This window comes from Akanthomyces muscarius, chromosome 6, assembly GCF_028009165.1.
Source record: "Akanthomyces muscarius strain Ve6 chromosome 6, whole genome shotgun sequence".
In the NCBI taxonomy this organism is placed as follows: Eukaryota; Fungi; Ascomycota; class Sordariomycetes; order Hypocreales; family Cordycipitaceae; genus Akanthomyces; species Akanthomyces muscarius.
In genome coordinates, this window is record NC_079246.1 from 1,224,522 (window position 1) to 1,246,153 (window position 21,632).

Below are 21,632 nucleotides of genomic sequence, written 5' to 3' on the forward strand. Positions count from 1 at the left end.
AGCCCGATGCAGCCAGAAACTTGCGATTAGTAGGGGAGGCGGTCGACGAGTTGCCATCAGCCACTCATCGACGTGTGAGCGGATTAGATAGGGCGGATTGGACAGGAGATGCTTTTTTCTCAAATTTTATCGACGGTGGGTTGGCACTTTACACATGCCGCATCTTGACAGACGGCGAAGAGGAGGGGGTTTTTGTACACCGCCAGAGAGGCCCATCGATGAAGGGAACAACGTTCGTATTGTCGTTTCATGCGCGCGCGGCTGGTCCTGCGCGGATATAAGGCTAGGTAGTATGTAGGAGCCGTTCGGCGCGCGACGCCATTCCGAGGCAACGGAGCCCAGCCCAGCCCAGCCCAGCCCAAGACATGGATATTCCGGAAGGCAAAAAGAGCCTCCTCCTGCTCCCAAGGAAGATGCCGAGAGGCAAGCACAGACGGATCCCCAAAGACGTTCCCCCCTTCTCAGCGTCGTATTTTGTTCTAGAGCAGAGTGGGCTGTTTTTTTGCGCGGGTACTGTTCATGTTAACCAGCTTCCTGTTTGAGATGTTTGGGCAACGTTATGGAAACCCCCAAACTCGGACGCAAAACGTTTTTGGAGAAACCTCTTTCATCGTGGTGAGAGGGGGGGGGGCCTTATTAGCGGGCGGGTCAATAAGCCCGTTGGAGTAAAATGGAAGGGGAGGGGGGGCGGCTTCTTCGTGCCTCGTGGCATCACGGTATCCTCCGGATGGATTGATGTCAAGGTCTGTCCTTGACTCCTTGATGAAGGTGGCGTTGCATTGCGCCAAGGGAACTCCACAACCACCTGTCAAGGTGCTTTTCGGGGGGAGGGGGGGCTCATGGAAAGACGAGTCGAGTTTTGTTCTTCTTCCGTTCGTGGAACAAAGTTCGAGTGGCGTCTTTTCGACAGCTTCTCTTTGGGCCTTTTTGGACCGTTTTCTGTTCTGTTAGTCTGATGTTTGCCGGTCCCTTGGCAAGCCACACAAGCTCAACTCTAATGCAAATAGTACTAGAACAGTTCGAAACCCAGCCAACTTGGTTAGTATCCCGAGTACGGAGCTTATACGCCATTGACGATTTTCACAACACAAGAGACTTGCTGGCTCCATCTCGCTGCAGCTTACAGGGCTGTTCTGTCAACGGCCCATACGACGGTCTCACCTTCTGAACTCTAACACACAACACATCACCAGAGGAGGACCTTCTGTTCCTTCTTCTTCTTCTTCTTGTTTTCTTACGTTTCCTGTCAATTCCCGGCCCCAGGGAATAGGCTCGGCCCGCACGGACTAGGCTCACGTTTCTTGCGGAAGCCCGGTCGCGCTACCGCTCGGCTTCCGCAGGCACACGTGTCGCAGCGCAACTACCGATTCTCCAATTTACTTTGTAGACCCGGTTGCCACACTTGTTTTTGTTTCCTTATCTGATCGCTTCATGTTTTTCTTTTATTTCGCATTATTTTCTTTTCCCCCTTTCCTTGGACAGATGATAGCGACCCGCCTTTTGCCGAGTACGTACGTTACGCCTCGGGGGTTGCATGAGAAAAAGACGCGCTGCTGGAGGCCCCCCCCCCTCCTTCGTCTGGGCAGCAATTTGCGACTCGTCTCTCTTCAAATTACCTCATCGGCTCTGGCCCCCCTCGAGGCTGGCGGTGGTGGTGTCCAACATCATCCGGTTGGCATGCCGCGGTGCGTGTGTGGTTGAACAGGCCAAGCCCAGGACCAGGGGTAGGCCTGTCGACTTTCTCATCCTCATGCAAGACAGCACAGGGGTGGCCAGACGCCCAATCCCCATGCTGTTTATGAAACTGGAGCCGCACATTTCAGAATACTCAACACCTTGTTTTTCCCTTCTCCAATTCCTTGCCCACCCCTCCTAAAAAAAAATTAATAATAAATAATGATTAAATCGGCGCAAAAGCGTCGTCGTCTACGTCGACCCTGCCCTAGGCGCATGAATGAACAAAGCGAAGATGGAGACCTATTGGCTTGGTCTCAGCCCCTGTAGTGTCCTCAAAATTCCCGTCGTTTTCTATTAAACGCCCTGCTGCCGACGACGGCATGTGCTGTGGTGGCTCTCTTCCGATGGGTTGCGAGTGAGCCTTCTCATCCCTCGAATCACATCAGCTTTGTCCGCCTCGCACAATTATACCCTTGACATTGTCCCGCCGCAGGCCCTTGTTTTCCATTGCTTTGCCGAACGTGGTTTCTTTTGGTTGTTCACACCCATTCTTCTTCCTTTTTAGGTCGTCGGCATATTTTCTTGTCCCTGCCACCACGCGCATACACACACACACACCTACACTTCCCACGCCCTGTACTATTTTTTTTTTGTCCTTGTACATACAACTGAGAAACCAGCGCAAATCGGGTGGTCCCCCTGGGTCTTGTCGTGTCCTACATCATCAGGATTTCTTATTGCCCTCCTTCCCGATTGCCTGGGACTTGTACCGCTTTCCAACTCCAGTTTTCCGGCCCTCTCAATCCCCTCTCTCTCTCTAATATATATAAGGTCCCTTGGCGGAGAAGCAAAGCCTTGACTCGTCTTTTTTCGGGCGCGACTTCTATATAAACAAAGAGTAGCAAGCAGGAACCCTTTCTCTTTTCTTTCCTTCTCTCGCCCACGCGCTAGAAAAGAATCTCCAATCGGCCATATACCAAGGAGCTAAACAGATCGAGTCTGTCAGCCACTCTCTCTCTCTCGTCACCCCCCACGCCCATCTCATCTGCTACGCTTGCTTCTTTTACCCACCCACACATCTGCCATCCGTTCTCTCTCTCTATTCCCCCAAACCCACAGTCCAATCCTGTTCTTACCTAGTTCGGCCACCGAAGATGAGTTCGCCCGGCGGTGGTTTCTACAAGTATCGCTGCAAGTACTTTCTCTCTCACGACTGCAAGAACTGGGTATGGGTCAACGACACGCCCTGTTCCACGTGCCTTGTAAGTGGCTTTCTCTCCTGCTATTTTTTTCTTGACCATGCTAACTGAGTCCCCTTCTTCTTCTCAAAGGCCAACGGTCGTGACGAAGAGACGTACCCAACGGCTGCGTGGGCGGCGTCTAGGGACATCATGGCGCCCTATGTCAAGAATGGCGTCTTGCAGTACGCGCATATGGAGGTGACCGTGTCCGAGCAGGGCGAAGAAAGCTTGATCATTCGATCCAAGGCTGTAAGACCACCACCGGCCATGCCCGTAACGACAATGATGCCGAGAGGAGGTTCCATTATGGCCAGTGCCCATTGATGCAAAGGCGATAAGAGCATGGACTCACGGCAGATTCGTGCCGGAGGGTAACATTGATACGACTATCACGAACAGGAAAAGAAACTGAAAAAAAAGTCTTGGAGTTTTTGAGAAAGGGTAAAGGATAATCACGGCGCGAAGAAAAAACACTGAATTTGGGAATTTGAATGGGTGTTACATACACATGCTCTCCGCTTCTAGGATACCATATTTTGACGGTAATTTATGTAGTTATTATTAGTGCGCTTATTTTGCAAAGATTGTTTTACTTATTAGACTAGCAACTGGAAATTTCATACACTTAGACCAACCTCAATAGTTTTCACGAAAGCAGACAGCATCGTGTGTGCTGTCTGCCGCTGAGTCGTCGTGATTGAATGAATGCCTTCGCCCTGTCTCAGCTGTGCCACGAGACGCCGTGTAACACAGGTAGACTGGCCGAGACCAAGACACACACACGCACATGGAACCTGGAGATATTGCTCTGCGAGTTATTCTTCAACGATTTTACGCCGGGCCGCTATTCCTCTCCCGCACCTGCCGTCTGCCAAACCAGCGTGTGCTTCCTCACACCCTCTGTCTGTCTCTCCCCCATCCAGCACGCAGTAAAATGCATGCAGCATGCTGCAGCGAGCCAGAAACGGATAGGGCAAAAACACGGAGGAGACGCCACACACAAGGTGCTCCCGAACTGCAGGATCACAGTTATACCAGGCTGCGCCCATATCACAGCTTGCATGAGAAAGGGGGGGATTCGGCTCCGCCATTTCATTTGTATTAATTTATCTTTTGTCATGTTATATCCGTTTTCCACTGCCGCAAAACGCAGTGCAGGCGAAGGAGGTGCAGGGAGGAAAGAAAGTGCAGATACGCCATGGCGCAACGTCGGTCAAGAGCCCATGGGCAATCAGATCCCCCCCCCCCCCCCCAAATCCTCTTATTCGTCCTGCGCAGCATCTTCCTGGCAGCGCTTGTACGATGCGGCCCAGCTTGCCATGCAGCCGAACATCAGTAGGCGATGGCCGAGGCACATCCCGATGCATGAGCATGAGTCGAGCTGGTGGCCCAGCCCCTGCTTAGCTGGAAAGACCAAGGGCCGGAAAATACCGGGGATAGCTCGGCGTATTTGGCGGTCTGCCTGTTGGTCTCCCATTGTCAATTGTTGACACTTTGTTTCTTTTCTACGACATCATCTTGGCATCCCGAATTAAAACATGTGACACCCTGCTGCCCTTCTGTTCTACCGTGGCGGCCAGGTGGCGGGCAGCCTGACCTGACTTGAACGCCAATCAACTCGTTCTGTCACGGCGCACATCGCTGGGTGAGACAAGAGGCTTCACGGATGGTACTCGAGGGAGAAAGAATCAGCCCACCAACACCTTCGGCCAACTTCCAGCCTCTTTGTCACTAGTCAACTTCCGCTGTTGGGGGCTGTTTAATAAATTGCTTGGTTCTCGAGGCCATTGGGCGTTGTCTTGTGTAACGTGATAGGCTACAGCGCAGGGGCCTCCGAACAAGGCCAAAATCGCAATGGTGGTGCCGGGAGACCCATTTCAAGCCTGCATGTTTCTGCGTCACGACCGCTAGTTGAGCCCGGGCGTCTTAGCGGTAGTTCGTTTGGGGAATGAGTATGGAGACCCGTTGAGCCGGGGTTGTGAGTTTGCCATACGTGACGGGTGAGAGGTCGCCTTCTTCCAAAACGTCTTGCGCAGAAGCCAGCCCACGTCATGTCCAGGGATTGCAATGTGGCGTCCGTCAGTGTCAATTGTCCGTGCGGCGGGGAATCATGGAGAATCGGACGTGGCTTTTGATTCAGGCGCTGGTCTGTTCCTTGGTCTCTACATTCACTCATTACTCGGCAGTCGATACGAATACTACGTGGTCGATGTCTTCAATGCTTGGAAATCTTGATTTCAAGATCTGCCTTCCACATTCAGAGCAGACGAAGTTCTCTGTTCTCATGTTAGCAGATCGTACCATAATTGAGAGGTTGAACTGCGAGATCTGCATCACAGATTCTGAGCATTTAGATTTCCCTATTTTTCATGTTAGCATATCGTACGAAGCGAAAAGGAGAGGTTCAACTTATCCCCTCTGTGCGGGGGGCTGCCCCGTCCGACATTTCTGACAGCCGGGACAACCAGGACTACCCATATCCCAGGGCCTGTCCCTTCAAAACGAATAGATTTTCAACACGAAAAGCGCTGCGAAGCACATCTCCAGCTCGCAGCCAGCTCCGCCAGCCCACAGTGCCGGACAAGCACGAAACTTTGACACCAACACGAGATGGGTCCCGACAAGCTGCTTTTTGGTTCGGCGCTGTCTGCTCACTCGAGCCCAAGTTGACAAGCTGCCACTCGGACTGCCCACTGCCAAAGCCATAATGATTCGCTGCTGTCGTCAGTCGGCCTACCACCAAAAATACCCAGTCCAGCCATTTCTGTCTTCCATGCAGCAATGTCGCTCGCTAATGTTGACTTGTTCTGTATGTGTTGCACTGCCTGCAGGGACTAGTTTTTGATTCATTCCCATCAAAACTTGCCGAAGCAAAGTTTAGAAAAGGGAAGCATTACCGCACGCTCAAAAGACATCCATAAAAAACGTGCTCTCATCTCGTCTTTTCGGGAAACACCCAAAAGTAGAGGGAATTGCTGATGTCGCAGGGCAATCAGCGATGGACTGGCGCCTTCTGCCACGTCGGACGGGGCTGACGTGTAGAAGCTAATGTGCCTGGCTAGACCTTGAAAAAAGAATCTACCACGAGATCGCCGGAGCAAAGTCATGGCTCGAGGGGCGTTCCGTAGTTTCCGAGGCGTCTTCAGCATTTGGAAAGACTTGAGGGTGCAAGATCCGAGAGCGTCATGAGTGGGCATAAAAGAACGAGCAGCATTTCTGTTTGTAATCCGCGCTGTCTCTTGCAGTATTGCCAGCCATTACGCTGACAAAACATCCGGCAAGGAGAAGCTGGATAAAAGAAAAAAGGGAGAAATGCCGTGTCTGTGTGTAGCCGCATTCAAGCTCAACTCGCACTCCCTCGGGTGTCTCCATTTACAAACACCAAATCAGCTCCCATTTTATTCAGACCGCACCACTCAATTGGCCGTGCTGTCAAAAACCACAGCACTGGTTCCGGCGGAGAAGAGCCGACGAGCGGTCTCAGACCAGAGACTCTTACCAGCACGGCTCATGGCATCCTCTCCCTTGACCTGCCTCTCCCCCAAAAGACGAGAAGCAACCGGGGCGTCGGCGAGAGCCATTCGGTCGCAGGCCGAGGTTTTCCAAGCAGCCCAATCCAACTTTTCAGCGGGCAAAGGGCGTCCGGGGATCCTCGCGCAACTTAAAAGGCTCTGCCGACGACAAAAGGACACAAGACTTGGGAAAGAACCAGAAGGATTACTTAGGGTTAAGTTCCGACACGCATTCCCTCTGGGTCGGCCGGGCACCCCTGGCTATGGGTGCGTTGAACCCGCGGCGGGTGAGGTATCCAGCAGCGGCTAACAGCGAGGTCCTGATGCAGGCTCGGGAGCGGCTCGCGCGCGGTCATCCGGGCCTCGTAGAGGGGTCTGCGATAGACATTCCTTGCGGAAAATGAGTGACGGTGAACTGTAGGGCTGGCGAAGGTGCAAAAGGTGGTTTGGTGCCACCGAGGCGGCGAACAAGTCGAAGCATTAGTAGCAGCAGAGCTGTGGAAATAGAGACGGCAGACATTAGAGGAAGTGATTGGATCATGGCTGGACCTCGAGCGGCGAATTTGGGCTTTGGCCACATTGCTTTGTCGTTGAAGGTTGATGTGGTTGAGAGTGAGACGCGTGCTGGGAGACGCGATCTGTAGAGCTTGGGCGCACGGGCCAGCCACATCCCAGTCACTGATTCACTGATTCACCGCAATGCCGGTGCCAGATACTACGTAATTTTAAAGAAATTGTCAAGTTCACTAAAAAGAGCTTTTATACTTTATTCAGTCGTACGATCATTTACCGGTATGTCTTCATCGGCAATTCTTGACTTCCGGAAGCATGTGCAGACCCGATCGGAGCTTGCGCCACACCGTTGAACTAGCCACACTTCATGATTGTGGCTGACTCAGAAGGTTTGCTGCCATTAGAAATCGAGATTGTATTGCCAAACAGCATGCCTTTACCATCACTCTACGCGCTGGACAATATATCATTTGAACAGCTATCATCCATTCCTCATGGCTGACGCTTCAAGCGCACAAGAAAAGAAGCCAAACCTGATACAAGACATAGTAGATGTAGGCAAAAAGGCCTTCAACCCCGCCAGCGATGCGGTCACCCGCGACACTGAGCGCCAGCGATATGAAGAGCTTGTAAAAGAGTACGTCACATTTGCTCATCTTTCCCATACAGTCTACCCCTTTTCTATAAGCCGAGGGCTGACATTTGTGCTTTTCCGCCGCTTGCCAGAGTCGACACCTGGACGCTGCTGCACGCCCTCAACGCCCTCATCAAGCCCGACGTCGTCCCGCCCTGGCTGCGGCAACCGCTCATGCACACCCTGACGCTCCTCCCGCTGCGCGACGACGGCGTCCGCGGCACGCTGGAGCTCGTCTTCTCCGTGCACCCGAGCAACGCCGGCCGCGCCGACCCCTCCCCCTCTGGCGGGCAGGAGCAGCAGTCGCAGCCGCAGAAGCAGGGCGCCAGCATCACGCATGAGGCCGTCGCCGTCGCCACCAAGCTCCTCTCGTCGGTCCCGGCGGGCATGGCCGCTGAAGCCTGGTTCGCGGGCATCGCGGGGCAGATCTTTGCGCTGGTGGACGGGACCGCGGGGCCGGACCTCGCGCGCACGGCGGCGCAGATAGTGGGCTTTGGGATCCTCGGCAAGAAAGTGTACGGCGCGCCGGGCGCGGCTGGCTGGAACGTGTTCGTGCAGCCGCTGCTGGAGGGGGTCAATCCGTCGTTGCGGCAGAGCGGCGAGGTCAAGAAGGAGCAGGAGGAGGAGGAAGTCATTGATCTCTCGAGACCGCGGGTCCTCGTCGAAGCGGACAAGTTGCAACAAGCTATCCAGCGCCTGGAGGTCTTGGTGCTGTCAAATCCATCGCCGGGTCTGTGCAAGAGAATACTCGGCCGTGTTGTTCTGCAGGTATGGGCTCTCGCATCCTGGAACAATCCCAGTGAGGCGGCGCAGAAATCAGTACACAACCCCGCAAAGAAGCTGTTGCGGACATATTTACAGCTATTTGGTAACCTCGAGAGCGTGAAGCCTCTCGTTTCGAATCTCACTTGCAAAGGCTCTTCATCAATAAGCACGCCATGGCGGTATACGACAACGGTCGCGGGCGCGGTGGAAATCACGGCACTTCCAGCCTCAGATACCTCGCAACCACCAGATCTAGACTGGACGGATGTGGAATACCGGGCAACGACATTGGCAGAATACATTTCAAGCGCCTGTTCGGCAGAAGACACATCTTCCATATTTTTGTCACTCCTACGGCGCTGGGTAGAAACTGCAGGAAAGCAGCAAGGAGACAACGACATCGGCTTGATCTCCCCTTCCCAGGCTGAATCCGACAGCCCCATGGAGGATCTGATGGAAGTTTCCGTATTGCAGCAGCTGATGGAAAAGGCGCCAGAAAAGCTCATCAGTCACTTCGACCAGCTTCTCGAGCTCATTACGCAAGTCTTTGAAGCAGACGCAAAATCCCCGCTAGGAGATGAAGTCATTAGTGTTGTTCTCAGCTTGCTGAACTTGGCAGTCACAGCGCCTTCCTTTCAGAAATCCGACATCAAGCCTAGGGAGCTGCAAATCGTGGAGCAATCGCTGGACAGGCTGGCGCGAGGAGATCGGTCAGATGTTTCCGGGACGGCTCGAAACTTGGGCATGCTGATCAAGTATCGCGACGAACTGGATGACCCCGATGACAAGGGCAAGGGGCCGCCAGATGCCAGGAAGATTGAAGACCGCAGAACATACAACCTCGCCATGGGCTACATTACTGGCGACAAAGAGAACCCTCCGCCGATCGTCGCAGAGGGTCTGAAGCTACTATCCGGTCTGATCACGGCAGAGAGCCCTATCCTGGACATCACAGCCATCACCGTGCTCTTGTCAAATCTTCTCAAAGAGAACGAGGACTACATCAACCTGCAAGTCGTCAGGATGTTCACACAGCTCGCCAACAAGCATCCCAAGACGACGATGAAGGAGCTTCTCGACAACTACCTCGACGCCCAGGAAAAGTCCACGACAGACACGCGTCTACGGTTCGGTGAGGCCCTGGTGCAGGTCATTGAGCGGCTCGGTCAGACCTTTACCGGCGACCTCGCCCAGCAGACCGGCGAGACACTTCTCTCGATTGCCGGCCGTCGAGGCCATCGTCCCAAGACACTCGCCCGGCAAGCCAGAGAAGAACGCATGCACAAGCTCAAGAACGAGAAGCGGGCCCGCCAAGAAGCCGCCGGTCTCGCGCCGCCGCGCGAGGATGAAGAGGAAGAAATGAATACTGACGACGATGAGGAAGAGCTGACCGATGAGGACAAGGCCAAAAACGACGTCTTGGCGCAAATCATACAGGGATGGGAGAGCAAGCGCGGCAGCGAAGATATTCGCATGCGCACTTCGGCGCTGTCAATCCTCGGCGCCGCACTCGAGAGCCATCTCCGCGGCATTGGCCCCGTGATTGCCTCGGCGAGCGTCGACCTATGCCTGCACGTGCTGACGCTGGAGCCGGAGCTGGAGCGGGGCATCCTGCGGCGGGCGGCGATTGTGGTGATTCTGAGCTTTGTGCGCGCTCTCGCGGCCGCCCAGGAGGAAGCGTCTTCCTCATACCTGGGCTTCGGGCTGACGGCGGAGAGCAGGGCTGATATCCAACGATCGCTAGAGTACATTGCGGCGACGGACAATGACGGCCTCGTGAGGGAGCACGCGCGGGACGTCATCGAGAGCCTCGAGACGTGGCGCGTGACGAGCATGCTTCCGCGCGCAACAGACGCCGGCAGTAGTGACGGCGGCGGTTTGGCGAGGCTCGCGGGGCTGCAGGTGAACCCTGGCTTGAGTTCCGGACAGCAGCGGCCTAGGATTGAAGAGATTGAATAGGCGGGCACGCGCATATGTGTCACGCTTGACAGGTGTCCACGATACAGGCTGCCACTTTTTTTTGCAAAGGGAAGAGAAACCAGGTTCTGTTCATCCGATTACGGCCAAGTATAACTTGGAGGCAATTTCAGACCAATGGAACCACTATCATTCGGTACAAGAGAGGCGGGCCCTTTTTTTTCCTTTTTTTTCTTTTCCTAAACCTCGGGCAATGGGCTGGTTTCCGCGCCCTGGGCGGCCGAAGATCTACTCTTCGAGTCATAATCGAGTGTTCTTGCAAATCTGAGACTGACCCACGATGGGCGGTACCAGTGCTAAATTTGGGTATATCGTTGCATTGTCTCCCTGCTTGGTCGGTCAGGCCTCAGGTCTGCTCGGTGTATCAAGTTGCGTCAACCTCAAGGGATGCGAACAGAAAAGAGAAGGGGGTCCTGCCTCAGCGTCTGAACGGTAGATGGAAATACGCGGCAATAGCACAGAGTAACAAATACATAGCGGCCCTGCACAGCTGTAGTAAGTGAAGCGAGACAGCAAGCCCACGATGCGGACAAGAAAAAGCAAAGATGGCGAATAAAACAAGTGCAGTTTATCATGCCGCATTAATGCTCCCCATTATGCGCGGTACTCTGAACGAGAGAAAATAGACTGTCAATGCGAAATAACGGTAACGGTAGCACGCATGATTGTCCGAGCTATAATTGGTAACTTGTGTCGGCGGGCTGGTTCTTGGTTCGCAAGACTCGTTTCCTTCATGCACTGCGGGTCGTGGTCGTTTGTACCAATTTTCTCGTCCGACTAGCCCATGTCAGCTTTGCATAATGGAACATCCCGTCGAAGATTGGCACGCCCGACAACACCAGGCGAGTATGCGAACGAGGCTGATCGACGGGGGGTGGGCATCTCTCTCTGACAATGGGCGCTTCAGATCTATACTTACCCTATACTTGGCGCATGTAGAAACACTTGAGGCAAAGGATGGGATGATGGAGAAGAAATGAAGCGGATGGAGGATCCAATGAGGTTCCATTGTTGCAAAATGTATGTAATTTTTATTAGCGACAAGCTGATACCGTCGGGTGGAATTTGTTGATGGCCAATGAGGTGCCCCTTGGGTTTGCACTGATGATCAAACAGCTCTTTATTAGGGATGGCGTCGATCATCCCAGCATTAACTTAGCAGCGACGTGTACGGCGCAACGAGCGCCTAGCTAATCTCCTTCATCGACCCAGTCATGTTTCTTCGCCATGATATGGACTGGCACTCAGTAACTAGATGCGTGCTGGCACCATATCGTTGGTTCCCGAATGACTCACAGGCAACCCTGAGTGACGATAGTCGGTCTGTGAGCCGGTAGCAAGTTCGGCTCCGGGCAGGACCATTACCAAAAGAAAAAGGTAGCGATCTGGCCTTGAACAACGCGACTTTTCTGACAGGTGCATGCCAACGTACAGAGCACAGTGTCAGCGAGCTATCAGCACTCATTATTAACATGCTGCGGACAGTCCGCTGTCCTCGTGTTTCATGCCAGGGGCCATGCAGGGGGTGGGGTGTATTGGCGCAAGGGGGGTGTGCTAAGCGGCTCGATATCTCGCCAGGGCGAACGTTTATGCAGCCACATTTCTTTGAGAACCCGTCCGCGCAGCGTTGCAGCTATGGCCAGCGACGCGATCTTCAAGAAAGGTAAAATCTCTCGACAGAGACCAGGTAGCCCTAGAAGATGTCGACCAGCAGAAAGGGACTTAGTTTGCTGGCGCCAAAACGCCAAAACAAAAACACGATGTCGGGCATGGAGTGTATCTTTTGACTTGGCGCGATGGGTGGATCTTCAGCAGCTGCTTGAGACCGAATACAGCATTGCGATGTCGACCTGGCGAATTTGGCCAATTCGCCATGTGCCTAGACCAACAGTTCATAAATAACATGACTTTTCGTTTCGCTGTACTGGCCACAAGCCTCCCTGAACTGGGTGGAAGCAATTGAGTTTGCTGTTCCTGGCGGCGGCAGGCTTGGCGAAACTCTAAGCTATTCCACCAGAAGCAATGTTCGCGGTCGAATGAGAGCAGAAGCACATTTCCGGGCAATAACTTCGAGCTCTTAAATTTTCCATGGCGGGCAGAGAGGCATTTTCAGGATTCCCGTCGGGTGCCGACAGCAAAAATGCAGCTGACCGAACTCTTGCATGGTCAACTACAGCGGATTGTGTATTGCGAGTATGCGGACAGTTATGAATGCTCATCACGCGTCGCGTATCTGAGTCGCATCGCATTGTGCGAATGAGAATGGAATGTCACGGCGCAGGACGCAGACAATGTCGACATTGTCCATGACAAAGGGTCTCGGAAGCGCGGGCATGTAGCCAAGCAAAAGCGAGAGAAAGACAGGCGAAGGGCACGCGTTGAAAAGCCAGCCAGCCGGTCAGCAAGCGTGGGTTGTGGTTGGTGGAGGGGCGCCAAGGGACGAGGCAAGCGTGGAGGAATGAAGAGCGGTGGTGACGACGGCGTTCCTGGCGACCTGGAAGCTACCAGTAGCAAGGGCAGGAGGATGAGGGGCTTGAGCAAGTTGACGGCGTGGGGCAGTGGCGCAGATCGTGCAACAGGTGTCCCTGAGCCTCCTGGCGCTCTTTTTAGTGCTCGCTAGGCCTAGAAGAGCAAGGCCGTTGTTGAGCGGCCCGGGATGGCGTCGGCCATGGGGAACGATTGGCTGTCGACTCGTCTCAGGTTACGACGGTACCTGCATTCGAGGCCCCTGAGCGTCGAGCGGGCGCCGAGGCGGTGGATGAGTACTGGGATGGCAAGGAAGCAGCAAGCAGGCTGCGTGGAAACAATGGGCGGTTTATCGAGGAGCAAGGGATGTCGAAGATGAAGAAAAAAGGAACAAGTTGGGAGATGAGATGTGGTGATCGAGAGGACAATGATGCGGGGCTCTGTGCTGGTGCCTGGCAGCTGGCAGTATTAAAACTTGACAGTTGGCAGGCACATGTATCTGCACAAAGAGGCTGTGACAATTCCGTACAAACGGAGCATATGAGCCCACAGCTAGGTAGGCAGCTTAGAAAAAAAAAAATCCAACGAATGCAAGCAATACGCCTAAATTGAAATCTCTACCGGTACGAGGAGGATGGCCTTTATGCTGGCAAGCAAGGGCAGCAAAGCAGATGTTTAAAGTTTGGGTTATTACCAGTAGGCGAGAGGGAGGCTTGAGGCGTTTGCTGCACGCCCTAGCTGGTCGTTGCTAGCAGCATCGTGAGATTCTAGGAGCGGGGGACTGGTTATGCGTGGAAAAGAAAGAAATTTGCTAGCCAAAAAGGCAGCCGGGCCTGGCCATCTAGTCGAAACGACGCCACAGCGGTGCTTGCGCGCACTTGATATTGCAGGGTGCAGCAGAGATGCAAATCAATCGGCGGCTTGGTGGGCTTGGGCTTGGGCTGCAACGGGCGGCCAGTGGGCAGTGAGGGAGTAATATAAATGTGCAAAGTAGTGAAACGATACGGATGGGCACTCTCGATATTGCAGCGGTGCGACGCTGGAATTTGCCCCAGACAGCAGAGCAGTTTCTTCTTCTTCTTCTCGAGGCATCCAAGCATCCACAAGCAGGACCTGGGAGGGGGGAACGGCCAACAGCGGACCGGGGATCGGGGTCGAGAATTCTGGGTTGGGTCTACGGAGCAAGGAACTGTCGACAGACTTCGTAATGATGGACGAGGCAGTGCTGGATCCTGGCAATAATGGCAGCGAGACAGGCATGAGAGCTAGTTACTGGTTAGTCTGGTGCAGACAGGAAATAAGAATAGCATCGACAAGGAAGCCGGGCAACAGGGGAAGAGGGAAGCCGACCAAGGCACAGATAGGCTGTAGCGGCCGGTTACAGTGGGTTGGGGTGGTTTGCACAGGCGCAGGCACAGGCGGAAGCTTCAGCGCTGCAGCTCCTCATCAGGAGATGATTTTACGACAGCTTGCGGTGGTTGTTGCAGCGCAAGACAGCGCCGAAAGCCTGAAGCTCGACCGTGCTCAGGGCCAGTGCCAGCCAGTGCCAGTGTCACTGTCCGTCTAGTGAGTGCCAGTGAGTGCCAGTGTGGTGCAGCGCGTCGAGCTGTTGGGGCGTGTGTTTTGCGTGTTTTCTTGTTGCCCGCCCGCCGTACCTGGACGCCCCCTCCAAGTGTCCACCCGCATGCCCCCACCTTGCATCTTCCCACTTGGCACCCACCCCACCTTTTCTCTCCTGCTTGTGCCTGTGCCTGTCCTTGCTTTGGGCTTCCTATTTGGCTGGGGCCCGCGCCTCGCTCCCACCACCCTCATAACCAACTCTCCCGCTCCTTTTCTTGCTCTCCTCCCGATTTCCTTCCCTTCATCCATTCTCCAAAGAGCTGACCACATTCCTTTTTTCCTTGTTCAACCTTCTTTTCAATCGCTTCGGCATCGCTACTACCAACCTGGTGTTGACCTGTCCCAACTACAGTCACATCTCTTTTTGCTCTCTACTACCCAGATATCAGCATCGATACTTCGCTACCGACGCCGGTTCTTATTCCTTCCTTTTCGTGAGCTTGCTGGTTTTGCCACGATTGATTTTTTGTGTTATCATTCTTTGTTACGTCTCTCGTCAACTCGATTCGAATCCTTGAAATTGGCCATTTGCTCGACGCCTCCGCCAGTCTCTTACACGCTCTCTATCCACTTCAGCTCTTGCACACTCGATATATCGCTTCGCCGATTATAACCAGCAATTCAAAATGAAGTCCACCTTTGCTCTCGTCGGCGCCTATGCCGCTCTCGCCTCTGCCTTCACCCCCGGCAGACACCTGCACTTCCCTCGCGGCAACAGCACCGGCACCGCCCCTCCCACCCCAGCGGGCAGCATCACCACTCTGACTGTCCAGACCACCCGCACCTCCACCATCATCAGCTGTGCGCCTACCGTCACCAACTGCCCGGCTGGCAAGCCCGAGATGTCCACCATTCCCGAGTCTGACCGCCAGATCAAGACCGTCACCGAGACTGTTGACCTGACCACCACCGTCTGCCCCGTCGCCGAGGCCAGCACCATCTCCCAGCAGATCATCGAGAAGCACAAGTCTGCTTCTTCTGCTGCTGCCCCCAGCCAGACGCAGCCTCCTGTTCAGACCACCGACATCATCTCCACCAAGACGATTACCCTGACCATGGGCTCCGGCGACAGACAGTCTGTTGTGCCTACCGTCATCACCACCACCATCAAGTCCACCATCACCCCCCCTGCTGGTGCTTCCAAGACCAACGAGGAGACTGTCACCACCACGGCTACCTCCACCTCGACCAAGACCGTCACCATCACTCGCGCCAAGGCCACTCCCTCCGCCGCTGCCGGCAACAACAACGGTGGCAACGGCAACAGCGGCAACGGCGAGAAGTGTGCCTCCGGAGCCGCTCCCGCTACTGTTACCGTAACTGTCGCTCAGACCACTGTGACTGCCGCTCCCGTCACCGTCACCGTGTCTGCTCCTTGTGCCGCCACCTCTGCCCCTGCCGGCAGCAAGCAGGTTGAGCAGGAGAAGCCCGCTGGCAAGGACAACAACAGCAAGCCCGCCGGTGGTGAGAAGGCCAAGGCCAGCCAGCCTCCCGCTGAGGCCTCTACCACTCCCTGCGAGTCTGACTCTACCACCACCATCGAGGCCACCGTCACTGTTGTCCCCTATCCCGCCAACAACGGCACCACCCCCACCGCCACTGGTGCTCCCGCCCCCTCTGGCTTTGCCCGTCTCCGCCGCTAAGCTCACGGGCTAGAGTCTCGGTGAGCGTCGAGGTGCATTGCCCTCACAGCTCCTGATTTTTCCTTTCTTTCTGTCCATGTGTCGATTGCATTTTCAAACATGTACCGGTTTACATATTTGTACCAAATATGGAGGGCCCGACACGATTTTTTTTAGATTTTGGATTTTCGGAATTTTTGGATTTGCGGAAGTCGTAAAAGGCCAATCTAGCGAGGGGCTACCAATGTCATTGTTACATAGCGGAGTATACTTTTGATTTATCCATGACTGCGTCCTCGCTATATTTGATGTGAAAGTGTCTTCTGTGACTTGAGATGTGGCCTGCCGTGACAGTATCTAAACTCTCGAACCCTCGGTGTTGATGGCACGTTAGACTTTGTGCTCTTTGACATGACAGTTAAGATAAACAGACCGTAAACGGTCTCATCTTTTACGAATCACGCCCGACATTTATGAGACTGTGTTTGCTTGATATGTAATGGATCAATCTTGTTTGGGTATCAATTTTTTCGTCTCAGCAACCCCAGGCCGCCGCTCTCGAACAGACAGCACAACTAATAAACAAAACGCCAATGTGATGATGCCCTTCCCCTTTGCCAGATAAAAACGACAACAATACTTGCCCCAAATTTAAACGCTGTCAATGCCAGAAAAAAAAAACAATTTGTCGTGTCGTGTCGTGATGCGCCGGAATGCCTCAGTCGAGAGAGGAGCAGATGAGCCGCCGGTATATACATGTACGTATATATATATGCTCATCGTCCGAGGACAACGTGCTCGTATGTCTGTGCGCCCAGCTTTCTGGCCAGCACCGCCTGCAGCGCCGCCCTCGTCCGCTCGATCTGATCGCCAACGCCGGCCGTTTGCGCCGTGTTGCTCTGGATCCTGTCGACATGGCCGCCCAGCGTGCTGATCATGTCGCGTATCTCGTCGTCCTCGATACTCTGCCATAGCCCATTACATCAGTACACAACACACATACACATACCGTCTCTCCCATTCACAATTCGTAAAAGAAAAGAAAAAAAAACGTACCTGAAACGGATTCAGCGCCGTCTTTTCAAACTTGACGCCGCCTTCCTCCGCACTGCTCATGCCACCCGTCGTACTCGCACTTTCTGGCGCCAGCACGTGTGCCTTTTTCAGCAGGCTTCGGTTCTCCCTCGCCCGCGTCCGCACCTCGGCCTCGAGCAGCCTCAGCTTCTCGTAGTCCTCCTCGAGCTCCTCCTCGACGCGCCTCGTCTCGGCGCTCAGCAGGTCCACCGCGTGCAGCACGGGATCGAGCTGCCGCTCCAGCGTCTGCTTGGCGTCGAGGACGCTCTCAAAGTTGAGCTCCGTCTCGCGGCCGCCGTCCTGCTCGGCGCGGCCGCCGCGCGGGCGCCCGCGCTGCGTGCGCGTCGGCAGCGAGGCCGGCGGGAAGGGCAGCGGCGCGATGCCGCGCGCCTCCACGCCGCGGACCTTGTCGAGGACGCGCTTGGTGATGAGCCGCAGCGCGGCCTCGGTGGGCGCGCGCCGCGACTCGGAGGATTGGGCGAGGCGCTGCAGGATGGGGCGGTGCGCGAGCTGCAGGATCGAGGTCAGCGCCTTGAGGGAGCCGCGCCCGAGGGGACTCCATTTCGTCTCGATGGTGGACTGCCGAACGCGCCGCGTAAACGGCGCGACGTGGGCAAACGGCTTCTCTGGCGAGGGCGGGACGTCTTCGTCTTCGTCTTGGTCGTCGACGTCGGATGCTTCGCCACCTTCCTCTTCCTCGTCTTGTTCCTCGCCAACGCGCCTCCGTGACCGTGCAACTGGCTGTTCGTCAGGTGAAGACTCCTGCTGTTGTTGCTGTTGTTGTCGCTGCGTAGCCCCCGACCTGCCGCCTGCTTGTGCTGGAGCTACTGCCCTTCTCACGATCGGTTTCGTCTGGCCACTTCGTCGTCTGGGTGGCGGCGGCTTGTTCTGAATCTGCGACGGCGTCACGTCTTGGAGAGACGGCCGGGACGATGCCTCCTGGCCGCCGCCGATGCGGTTCCTCGCGACGTTGGGGTTTGGTCCCCGGAGAAGCGCGGCCGCAGAGGATCGCGAGTTCGATGCGGTGTTCGCCGCAGCGGCGGCGCTGTTGCTGGGCCGGCTGCGCTTCAGAGGCCGGGAGGCATCGTCGGCAGCTTGTCGTCGGGACGTGTTGTTGGACGCGTTGGATGGCCGGGTGCGCTTCCGGTTTGGCGGGTTCGCGACGGAAGCCTTGCAAAGACGTCAGTATCGATAAATAATCCAGGAAAAAATCATCTGAAAAGGCAACATACCATCGCATTGGTGTCTTGTGTGATGAAGCTTCAGTGCCGTGGGGATATTTACTCTGCAGGGCCGTGCTAAAGCGGCCTTCGTCGTGTTAACGTGTTAATGGTGGTTGCCCCACTGTACCCCAGTGCGTGCCCCTCAGTCTCTGGCACATGCATCTACATCAGTGCCGCGTAACGTGTTGCCTCGCCCAGTCGAAACAAAAAAAAAATGGCCGCAATGAAACTGGAGAGACCAAGGTCAAAGAACTGACGGTGATGTATCAAATTCAAACTGAAGAAGCGTTGTGTTGCCAGAGTATGTAAATAATGGTTGGTGCCCTCAAGTAGACAGACGTCTGCCTTTGTGCAGTTAGATGAGAAGAGCCTGTGGCAGTGAGAAATGGTTTTCATTCTGTTCCTGTCAAACCTCACAAAGGATGAATCCTAATAGTAAAAATTCCGGTCTTATTGTCTCTACAAACTACGGCTTGCCATTCCAATTCTCATTCTTGCTACTATGGCCCTTGACACTGCTGTCCCCCAATCACCATCAACGTCTATTTATTTACCATCTTTTTGAAGAGTGCACTGGAAAAAAATACACGAAAATGGTTCTCGATCCGCTGTAAGACTATTTCTAAGCTTAGAATCTGGAAATCTGTTGACTTTCTGTCGGCAGTAATGAGGGTGGCTGATGGGCTATCGTGATCTGTGGGCTATGGCACAGCCTCGGTGAGGAAACACAGTGTATTCACAGATGCCATCCACAAACAGCGACGAACCGGTTCCTTTCATGCAACAGCGGGAAGAAGGGAGTCATTCTCCCACAATATGAACCCGCCATAGTGCAGGAAAGTGTGCGAAGCGACAACTACCTACTCGTAATAGTCTACAGACTATCCACACTGTCAGACTCGCTATCCTACTCAGCCTGCCCAGCCGTAACCTGGCCACCGCGTGCAAAGAGCTGCAGAACGTCCTTCGCCCTTTTACTTGCGGCAACATCAAGTGCCGTCTTCAAGTTCTGATCTTCTGCGTCCGGGTTGACGCCTTTGCTCAGAAGGTACTTGACTTTGCCAATACGACCCAACTCATGCTGCACAGCCTCGTACATCAGCGTCAATCATTAGACGATAATTTCACGATAATGAGCAGAATCAAGGCATTGTTTTTTTTTCTTGACCAGCTCTCGCATTATGGTAGATTTTGATTGCTAAACATCTTTCTCTTAGTTCCCTCATATCTTTGTAAATGTCACAGCTGGGACACCACTGTCATGTGCCCAGGTCAACCTATCTATTCTCTCGTCATCGTCAACCCCAAAGTGAACTATCCAAAATATAGCTTCCTGATCCCATCCAGCCCATCGTCCTCTTCTCGAGAGCTCATTCCGTGGGCGAAGCCAGGTGAAAACATCGTCGTGGTAGTGCTCGAGTGGAAACTTTTCATTATCGAGACCTTGGATGAGCCAATAGAGAGTACCACTATCGTGCACCACCTCTATCTTGAAAATCTGCTGCTGATCCCAGTAAGTGCCGACGTACTGCTCGAAAGGCTTGGGCAATGTGCCTGACTTTTGGTGCTTCTTCAAGTCTTCGACGACGGAGGAATGCCATTCGAGATTCTTGGTGACTGCCTTCTCGGCTAGGCTGACAAAGTCGTTTCTCAGGTCAGAGGTCAGTTGATGAGCTCTTCAATTACAAGCTGGCCTACCCAATCTGCCACGCCATTCAGTGCTAGTGAGTTGGTGAGCACAATGACGGCGCTGTTGATTTCGGGAAGCAACGCTTTCAGGGCTAGGGATCCGGGAAAGCTCCCCTGATGATAAATGACAAGCTGGGAAGTACCTTTGCCAACGAGGGGCATGCCATCGGGCAGAAGGCCTGGGCTCAGTCCAATCTGACCCATGCGACCATGAAGCTGCACTCTAGCCCACCCAAAGGCGTAGGAGGATTCGTGCTTTGACGGCTGGTCAATAGCTATTTTAGCTGACGTGACTTGCGGGAGCTGCTTGAGAGTGGAGGTTCCAGATGAAGGAGCACCGTCTTCAAACTGATTGTTGATGCCTTGAAGAAAAGCGCCGTAAAATTTGGCAAGATCTTCGACAGTGGACCGCAGACCGCCACTGGGGGCTCCATACCCGTGGTCGCCCATACCAAGAAACTTGGTCGGAAAGCGGTTGCATCGTCAAGGGCGTTGTAGTTGATAGTGATGGGATCCAGGTCAGCCGACGGAGTGCTGCCTAAAGTGCGATCCATTCCAAGAGGTTTGAAGAGGCGATCACGAACAAATTCAGGGTAAGACTGGCCGCTTATATGCTCTATGATGCACCCCGCAAGCTCATAGTGCAAGTTGTTGTAGCCGAACTGGACGCGGAAGGGACACTGGAGGGGCAGCTGGTTCACGAACTTGATCAAGTCGTTGCCCTGGAGAAGAACATTGCCGTCTGTGCCAAGGATCAGATCATCGGCCCAGCATGCCCGTGCGGTGGGAAAGAATGTCGACTAGAGTGGTATTTTCCTGTAGCATTGGACTAGAACGCGGGCAGAAGGTTGTGGATAGGGCTGTCCCATGTGACCTTGTTGCCATCGACGAGTAGGCCCATGGCTGCAGATGTGACTGCTTTTGCAAGGGAGCAGGCGGGAAATATGGTATCCTGCGTGACCGGGAGCTCTTTATCCACTTCTCGAAAGCCGTAGTTGGCGTAGTAGACCGGCTTGTCCAAGCTGACTACGCCGAGGGCGAGGCCTGGCGTTCCGCCGATGGACATGAGTCGCTCAATGGTTGGACCGAGTCGGGCTAGCCGAGCTTGTAACTCTGCCATGTCTGTATAGAGATGGACTGGCTTCCGAGTGAAAGACGACTAGCTGGTCTCCTCCTGACATTACGATTCACGTAGTTTCCGCCAGACTGAAAAGAAGCTGGATGGGATGCCAGCGACGCTGCGGCAAAACTCACCGGAGGGCGGCAAAGGAGAGGATGGCTTCCGAACTCGACGAACGAGATTCGCGTCACCGAAGAAGGAGGCAATGACAAGAAAGGCAGCAGTTGATATCACCAGCTTTGCTCTCAATAACATGGAAGACTGATGGTTGTATATGGGAATGGCGTTGGCTCGCTGGAGCAAAATCGGGCAGGAGAAGACAGAACACAAAAGCTATACATGAGCCTAAATGCGAGAAAACGTACGTCAGAAGAGGGCCAGACCAGACTCTCTGGGCAGCAGCAGCCGCGAGGCAGCTGTCGCACAGGCACCTCCTTGGCCGCGATAGCTGGTACCTATTAAACCCCAACATCTTGATTCATGCGATGAGAATAGTGTG

The 21,632-nt window shown here is 54.3% G+C and overlaps 8 protein-coding genes across 8 annotated transcripts; 4 read left to right on the plus strand and 4 right to left on the minus strand.

Annotated features, from left to right (window-relative positions):
- Positions 1–2,831: 2,831 nt before the first annotated feature.
- On the plus strand, positions 2,832–3,242 carry LMH87_000428 (uncharacterized protein; the record flags this gene model as incomplete). The annotated part of the gene is made up of 2 exons (XM_056198336.1): positions 2,832–2,939; positions 3,009–3,242. The coding sequence occupies 2 exons, from the start codon at positions 2,832–2,834 to the stop codon at positions 3,240–3,242; spliced, it is 342 nt and encodes a 113-aa protein (XP_056055295.1).
- Positions 3,243–6,428: 3,186 nt separating this feature from the next.
- On the plus strand, positions 6,429–6,799 carry LMH87_000429 (uncharacterized protein; the record flags this gene model as incomplete). Its single annotated transcript, XM_056198337.1, has 2 exons — positions 6,429–6,697; positions 6,760–6,799. 2 exons carry the CDS (start codon positions 6,429–6,431, stop codon positions 6,797–6,799), a joined length of 309 nt encoding a protein of 102 aa, XP_056055296.1.
- Positions 6,800–7,437: 638 nt separating this feature from the next.
- Positions 7,438–10,301, plus strand: LMH87_000430 (uncharacterized protein; the record flags this gene model as incomplete). Its single annotated transcript, XM_056198338.1, has 2 exons — positions 7,438–7,580; positions 7,670–10,301. 2 exons carry the CDS (start codon positions 7,438–7,440, stop codon positions 10,299–10,301), a joined length of 2,775 nt encoding a protein of 924 aa, XP_056055297.1.
- Positions 10,302–10,949: 648 nt separating this feature from the next.
- LMH87_000431 (uncharacterized protein) lies at positions 10,950–11,328 on the minus strand (the record flags this gene model as incomplete). The annotated part of the gene is made up of 2 exons (XM_056198339.1): positions 10,950–11,096; positions 11,239–11,328. The coding sequence occupies 2 exons, from the start codon at positions 11,326–11,328 to the stop codon at positions 10,950–10,952; spliced, it is 237 nt and encodes a 78-aa protein (XP_056055298.1).
- A 3,703-nt stretch (positions 11,329–15,031) lies between these two features.
- Positions 15,032–16,048, plus strand: LMH87_000432 (uncharacterized protein; the record flags this gene model as incomplete). Its single annotated transcript, XM_056198340.1, has 1 exon — positions 15,032–16,048. One exon carries the CDS (start codon positions 15,032–15,034, stop codon positions 16,046–16,048), a length of 1,017 nt encoding a protein of 338 aa, XP_056055299.1.
- A 755-nt stretch (positions 16,049–16,803) lies between these two features.
- On the minus strand, positions 16,804–18,336 carry LMH87_000433 (uncharacterized protein; the record flags this gene model as incomplete). Its single annotated transcript, XM_056198341.1, has 4 exons — positions 16,804–16,992; positions 17,084–17,866; positions 17,942–18,271; positions 18,334–18,336. 4 exons carry the CDS (start codon positions 18,334–18,336, stop codon positions 16,804–16,806), a joined length of 1,305 nt encoding a protein of 434 aa, XP_056055300.1.
- Positions 18,337–19,546: 1,210 nt separating this feature from the next.
- On the minus strand, positions 19,547–20,463 carry LMH87_000434 (uncharacterized protein; the record flags this gene model as incomplete). Its single annotated transcript, XM_056198342.1, has 3 exons — positions 19,547–19,973; positions 20,157–20,192; positions 20,246–20,463. The coding sequence occupies 3 exons, from the start codon at positions 20,461–20,463 to the stop codon at positions 19,547–19,549; spliced, it is 681 nt and encodes a 226-aa protein (XP_056055301.1).
- A 379-nt stretch (positions 20,464–20,842) lies between these two features.
- On the minus strand, positions 20,843–21,133 carry LMH87_000435 (uncharacterized protein; the record flags this gene model as incomplete). Its single annotated transcript, XM_056198343.1, has 1 exon — positions 20,843–21,133. The coding sequence occupies one exon, from the start codon at positions 21,131–21,133 to the stop codon at positions 20,843–20,845; it is 291 nt and encodes a 96-aa protein (XP_056055302.1).
- Positions 21,134–21,632: the final 499 nt, after the last annotated feature.